The sequence below is a fragment of the Hyaena hyaena genome, unplaced genomic scaffold, assembly GCF_003009895.1.
Source record: "Hyaena hyaena isolate Hyena2069 unplaced genomic scaffold, ASM300989v1 scaffold_97, whole genome shotgun sequence".
Taxonomy (NCBI): Eukaryota; Metazoa; Chordata; class Mammalia; order Carnivora; family Hyaenidae; genus Hyaena; species Hyaena hyaena.
In genome coordinates this window covers 965230-972145 of record NW_024080728.1, presented here as the reverse complement: position 1 = coordinate 972145, position 6916 = coordinate 965230, and the positions used below count along the sequence as shown (strand labels likewise).

Below are 6916 nucleotides of genomic sequence, written 5' to 3'. Positions count from 1 at the left end.
TCCCTCACAGTTTTCAATTTCTCCCTGAATGCCTCTTTGGATCTCAGACTCTAGATGCCAAGAAAGGGGAGTCTCTGGGTAGACTGATCTCTGGCTCAGACAGCTTAGTGGGAGAATCCCAAAGGCTTTTCCTCCCCTTCCTGAGCCTCTGGGCAAGGAGGGCGGGATCTTGGTTCCAGGGTCTCAGTACCCCCAGTGCCATTTGAGCTGCTTGTACTCATCGTCTCTATTAATAACTACCCTCCCTCCCCCACTGCCAGTGCTGCCCCCACGCCTGGCCAGCTTGGGTTCTCCGGTCACAGCAGCTCAGTCCTTCAAAGCTGCTGGACCCCCAGGAGAGCTGACCACCACTTCTGCAGCCGGTAAGTTTTCAGCTCTATGGCCAGAGAGGCTGGAGCCCACTCTGTTGACTGCTGTGTCTCTGTCTGCAAGAGTGACCCTTGATCCTGGGAGACTTGTCTCCCTCCCCCATCTATGCTCCGTTCCCAGCTGTCCAGTTCAGGGGAGCCACAGAGTTGGAAGGAGAGGGGCTTAGGAGTGTGGGGGAAATGGAGATGTTGGAGGAGGCACTGGAGTAATAAAAAGGGGATCTGAGAGGCTGGATGGGAAAAAAGAACCTAGTTAGGGCTAAGAAAAGTATAGTGAATGCCCATTTAGCAGTTCCTGGGGTCTTGTCTCGGCATAGCCCATTAAGTTAGTAGAACTGCAGATGTGTTGTGAAATAGGACTCAGCAGAAAGACAGTGTTTTGCTGGAGTCTGCATCTTTTCCCAGCTTGTCCCCCTCTACTGCCAGATTCTATTATTATGTTCCAACCCCCCTCAATTCCCCACTGCTATGGTATTGCTGAATTGACATGCATCAAGGTTCAAATGCCCCTGGCCCTCCTCTTCACTCTAGCTCTGGAGCCTGGGGTGGGAGCTACTGAAAGGGAGCAAGGAACACTGCTATGCCATCCCAGGCCACACTCCAGCTGGCCCAGTAGAAAAGCAACAACTTCTCCTTCCTATGGAGAATGTTTTTGGCCAAATCTCCTTGACTCTGGCAAAACATTTTTCAGTGCCACCCCCACCCCCACCTGTGCCAGGGCTTGAGGAAGACTGAGGAGAGACCCACAGTTGGGAATGACAGCCACAATCTGAGATTTCCCATGAAAATAAAAACTTGAAGTCATGCCAAGCCAACGAAACCTGGGTGCAGCTCCCAGCCTGTGTGTTGTTTGTTTTACTCACTGCCCCCAACACATACTGTGTTCCTAATCCCTGCACCAGCTCTATTTAAACAGTAGAAAAGAGGCTTATAGAAGGTAGGGACAGAGGATGCATCTATACTTTCTGCCTCACCTCCAAGAAAGGAGAAGCCCTAGAACAATAGGTTTTCATCTTTTTTGGGGGAAAAATATACGTTTATTATATATATGTCTCCTTAACCTGAAGCCCTTAACCTCAGGTTAAGAAGTACTACCTTACTGTAGATACTTCCCAGTCCCTGTCCATCTTTCAACACCTCCTTCCCACCCTATTCAGGCTGAATCTGCCTCCACAATGCCACTCTCAGGAACTCCAGCCCCCAACAAGAAAAGGAAATCCAGCAAGCTGATCATGGAACTCACTGGAGGTATGGCATGTTTGCACCTACCTAGTGTAGGGTCTTCTTGTTAAGAGCATCTCAGCCCCGAAGAGTCCCAGAAAAATCATAAAGGTATATATGTCTTAAGGTGAAGAGATATGAAGAGATAAGAGAAATTCTGGGTGGTGGGGGCAGGGAGAAAAATGGAGAAAGGATTCAACACTGATCACTCACCCTTCCACCCTTTTCACCTTGTAATCTGAGACAATAATATCCTTGCCATATCACCCAGTGCAGGTCCAGGACAACAGGACTCACAGGTCAGTGAGGTATGTTTGAGGAAAAAAATATGTATGATGGAGACTGGCACAGAGTAAAGTCTCAGTAAATGGTTAATTTCCTTACTTCTCCTCCCCCCTCCAGTGCTAGGGAGCCTTGGAAGCACAGAAAATGGAAAAATACTTAGACTTTTTTTTTTTTTTTCCTGGGGGGAAAGGAGTATATGCATGTGAAGAGCTCTCCCAATGCCCAAAGGCTATCTGCAGCCAGGGTTCACTGAGGGGAAGAGAGAGGAAAGAATTAAGGCAGAAATCTGTATTTAGATGTATCAGCTTCACACAGTGTTGGACTTTGGGCTTGCCCCCAGGCTACAGTTTCCCCCATGGTCTCCATCTATGATGTTCCCATAGTCCCCGTTTGCCCTGCATCCCATGCCTCTGCCCCTTCTTGCCTTATTCACTGTCTCCACTCTGGTATACTCACTGATTCCACTTTGCACCCCAGTTCCCATGCATTGTCTCTAACTCCAAACCCAGGAAATAAAAATTTCTCACAAACTAGATAGATCTTCATCAGACAGTATCTGCTTGCCTCTGGGATCTCTGCAGGAGACACACTTAGTTGTGGATGGCATCTGTATTCTAAGCCTAGAAAACCTTACTTTACTCTATTTGTCTCTTCCTCTCCACTTCCCTGGAAGGTCGGCAGGAGAGCTCAGGCCTGAACCTGGGCAAGAAAATCAGTGTCCCGAGGGATGTGATGTTGGAAGAGCTGTCGCTGCTCACTAACAAGGGCTCCAAGATGTTCAAACTGAGGCAGATGCGGGTAGAGAAGTTTATTTATGAGAACCACCCTGATGTCTTCTCTGACAGCTCAATGGTGAGTTTGGAACTTTACAACTCTCACAGCCTAGTGCCTCTTCAGACAGCTTCTTCGTAAGCCTCAAATCTCCAAATACCACCAACCTCCCCTCTCTGCAAATGTATAAGCTTATTAAGTCTCCAGATATATTAAACCTCCAGGCTGAGTTACAGCCCACCTCTGAAACTCAGTCTTTATCTTAGAGCCAGTGAAGGGGGGCGGGGGGGGGGGAGTGAAGAGAACACACCCTCAGGGAGAAAATTCCTTCCCAGTATGGCTAAGTATTAACGATAGGGCTGCCAGATAAGACATAGGACACCCAGTCCTGTATTTTAAAGTTGAAATATGCATGAATAATTTTTTAATAACGTTATGTCCCAAGAAGTATTTGGGACATAAAATTTAATGTAGTTCAATTCAATTAAAAAAAAATACAAGATACCAGTTAAATTTTAATTTCAGATATATGACGAATAATCTTTTATATGTAAATATGTCCCATGCAATTTTGAAGTTAGTAAAAAAGTATTTTTTGTGTCTCTGAGATTCAAATTTAACTAATGTCCTACAATTTTATTTGATAAATCTGATAACCCTACAAAGAGTTAAGTGAATTTTTATAACCATCTCCTTCTTGAGCCATTCTTTTATCTATAGGGTCTAAGGACTCCGGATGTGGGAACTGAAACTATCTTCTAAGATCCCATGTTCCCTAGTGAGAATCGTTCTCCAAAGAGAAGTAGGGATTAAAAGGGTGCCAGGCACAAGATGTTGTAGCCGAGAAGGAGGAGGTCTTCTCCATTACCTTTCTTTCCCCTCTACCTTCACTGGGCAGCCAGGGGAAAGTGGAAATAAATGCCTACATGGGGCCAGAGGCAGGACTGTCTGTCACTGGCCCTTATGTAGAAGCGGAGCAAAAATGCTGAGCCGGTCATATCTAACTTTAGGAGGCCAAAAGCCCTCCTCCCTGGCTGGGTCTGGTTACACTGGTTGGAGCATAGGGGTGTGCATGGTGGGGTGGCTAGGAGAGCCTCCTGAAGGAGTTGATGGGGTTATTTTTAGGCTTTGGGGCTGAATCCAGTGTTGCCCTTTTGGTCACCCTTCCCCCTACCTGCTACAGTTTCACTGTCAGGAAGTCCTGGTTCAACAGGCCTCAAGAGGAGAGAGGGAGAGGAAGAGAAAGACAAAGAAAAGAGTTCTGTCTGTTAGACAAGATAAAGTAGAGGAGGAGGCAGACATCTCTCTACCTCTTCAAATTAAGTCTGGGTTCTTTGTCCCAACCCCATCCTTTCAAATTATAGCTGAGTGGAAGTCTTGGTCCTCTTTGCCTTCGTAAGGATGGAAAAGGAAAGTGTGGAGAATGAGTTGTCCCCGCCTTAAGGTGTAATTGGAGGAACTGAGCCAAGGAGGTTTCCTATCCATTAGGAGAGTTCAACTCCTCTCTGTCAGGCTATCCACTATCTACCTATTGGAGGGGAGATCTCAGAGGATTCTGTGATTCTGGCCATTGTCTCTGATCATCTCCTCCTTGCTATGCACACCACCTTGGTCTTTGTATATTTCCCACACCCATTGCCTAACCTTCTACTTACTTTGTTTTTTCTCTCCAGGATCACTTCCAGAAGTTCCTTCCCACAGTTGGGGGACAGCTGGGCACAGCTGGTCAGGGATTCTCCTACAGCAAAGGCAGCAGTGGAGGCCAGGCAGGGGGAAGTGGCTCTGCCGGACATTATGGCTCTGACCAGCACCACCATCAGGGCTCTGGGTCTGGATCTGGGGGTGCTAGTGGTCCTGGGGGCCACAGTGGCAAAGGAGGAACTTCTGGAACAGCAGGGGTTGGTGAGACAGGAACAGGCAAGTATCCTTATCCAAGAGTGATGTGTCTGGTCCCTAGAGCAGAGATATCCCCAGGAATGAGGCCTAGACTGGGTTTAGGGAGCAAGGGAAGGCTGCTGAGGTACCTAGATGGACTCTCTTGCCTTAGGAGAATGCCAAAATGTGTCTGTTTCACTCAGGAGCTTGATCTTTCAGTTACCTTTCTGGCTTTTCAGTTTTAGTCACAGATCTGACCCTGGGTTGTCAGGATTCCACAAAACTAGCACAATTACCAGGATTGGCCCCCAGCAGCTTCCCTAGTACAGGGGTGTAAGACTAACTTCCACTGGCTACCAGCTGCTATTATTGACTTAATTTTCTCTCCCATGGCTGCCAGGAGACCAGACAGGTGGAGAAGGAAAACATATCACTGTGTTCAAGACCTATATTTCCCCATGGGAGCGAGCCATGGGGGTTGACCCTCAGCAAAAAGTGGAACTTGGCATCGACCTGCTGGCCTATGGGGCCAAAGCTGAGCTTCCCAAATATAAGTCCTTCAACAGGTAGGAGGAGGTGTGAGGAAGGAACCAGATGCATCCCAGTGTGTGGCATAGTGTGCTTAATTGGGATAGAGACTTTGGTTCAAATGTTTCAGAAGGAGGCTGAAGAGGGAGGAAAGGAATATGGGGGTCCTAATTGAAAGCCTTTGCTTTTTTCGCTCTAACTCAGAGAAATAGTGCAGTATGATGAAGGAAATGTTTGCTGAGAGGCAAGATTTGAAGTCCAGTTCACCACTTATTAGCAGTGTGGGCATGGGACAGTCACCTTACTTCTGAGCCTTGGTTGCCTTGCTGTAAAATGGGAATAATATCTTACATGTTTAAAGGACTCTTGAAATTTCCTTCATTCAAGGTTAGGATTTCATTACTGTCCCCGTAGTAGGATTCTATTTCCTTATTCTCCAGTAAGGCTTAAGTATCTATTCTTTTTTTTTTTTTTTTTTTTTTTTTATTTATTTCTAGGAGAGAGAGAGAGAGAGAGAGAGACAGCATGAGCAGGGGAGGGTCAGAGAGAGAGAGAGAGATACAGACTCTGAAATAGGCTCCAGGCTCTGAGCTGGCAGTCAGCACAGAGCCCAATGCGGGGCTCGAACCCACGAACTGTGAGATCATGACCTAAGCGAAAGTCGGACGCTTAACCGACTAAGCCACCCAGGCGTCCCCTTAAGTGTCTATTCTTTTGGAATTGGGCTTCTCTAGACTGTGAGCAGGAGATCTGTATGAAAGCAGAATGGGGAAGCACCAGAAAAAGTGCTTTTGCATTTGGTCCTAAGAAGCTTGAATTTTCCAGGCAATGTTAATTCCTCTTACCAAGCCTTGTGCTATCTACTGGAGATGGGGTAGGAGTTGTGTGTGTGTAGTTGAGGGGGAGGGGTTGTCTACCTTGTATTTTAAGGTAGTCTCAGACTATAGTGTCTGAGTCACAGCTATCCATGAAACTCTTTATTTAATGCCCCACTACGTTCCTTTTCTCATCATTAGTTCTGGGAAAAAAGCAAACCAGGAATAGGGAATGAAGCACTAAGGGAGAAGAAGGAATGCAGAAGCAATCTAAACTAAAATTCACAGACTTCCCCATCTTCAAAACAGGGTAACATCTCACTGATAAAGCTGTTCCTTTTGTCCTCTTTTGTTTTTAATTAAATAATATGTCCTCTTTTCAGGACGGCAATGCCTTATGGTGGATATGAGAAGGCCTCCAAACGCATGACCTTCCAGATGCCCAAGTTTGACCTGGGGCCCCTACTGAGTGAACCCCTGGTCCTCTACAACCAGAATCTGTCCAACAGACCTTCTTTCAATCGAACCCCTATCCCCTGGCTGAGCTCTGGGGAGCCAGTAGACTACAATGTGGATATCAGCATCCCCTTGGATGGAGAAACAGAGGAGCTGTGAGGTGTTTCCTCCTCTACTTTGCATTAAATTTCTCTTCTCAGGTTCCATTTTGAAGAGGGAATGCTAAGCAGGATGCCCCACTGTAAATCCAGTATCCTTGTGGGAATGGAGGGGGAAAAAGAGGGAGAGATCTGTCTTTCCAGTCTTCACCCCAAGTCCCCACTCCAAGCATCCTTCCTCACCAACTTGCTCTGTATGGAACCTGCTCTTTTATGAAATTCACTCTGCCACTAGTAACAGTCAATAAACTTCAGAGAAATGAACTCATTCTTCCTCTGATATTTGAGGGCAGATGAAAACTAAGGCTAACAATGCACAGAGACTAAAGTCAAGTACTAAACATTCATTATTCAGACTTCAAGACCAGACCTGAGCTAAGGTTGCTTATACACCACACCCATGTCCACACCCACAAGACCATATTCATAGGTGTGTACA

General features: G+C 46.5%; 1 protein-coding gene across 1 annotated transcript; it reads left to right on the top strand.

Moving 5' to 3' along the window:
- Positions 1-276: 276 nt before the first annotated feature.
- MYOZ1 (myozenin 1) lies at positions 277-6715 on the top strand. The gene is made up of 6 exons (XM_039235113.1): positions 277-362; positions 1526-1616; positions 2548-2726; positions 4319-4562; positions 4921-5086; positions 6247-6715. Exons 2-6 carry the CDS (start codon positions 1544-1546, stop codon positions 6476-6478), a joined length of 894 nt encoding a protein of 297 aa, XP_039091044.1. The 5' UTR covers positions 277-362; positions 1526-1543; the 3' UTR covers positions 6479-6715.
- Positions 6716-6916: the final 201 nt, after the last annotated feature.

Bases quoted from the DNA above. Each gene is read 5' to 3' on its own strand.
- MYOZ1 (XM_039235113.1), top strand. From the start codon at position 1,544: ATGCCACTCTCAGGAACTCCAGCCCCCAACAAGAAAAGGAAATCCAGC. The intron at 4,563-4,920 runs GCAAGTATCCTT...CATGGCTGCCAG, and splicing joins GGTTGGTGAGACAGGAACAG to GAGACCAGACAGGTGGAGAA. The intron at 5,087-6,246 runs GTAGGAGGAGGT...TCCTCTTTTCAG, and splicing joins AAATATAAGTCCTTCAACAG to GACGGCAATGCCTTATGGTG.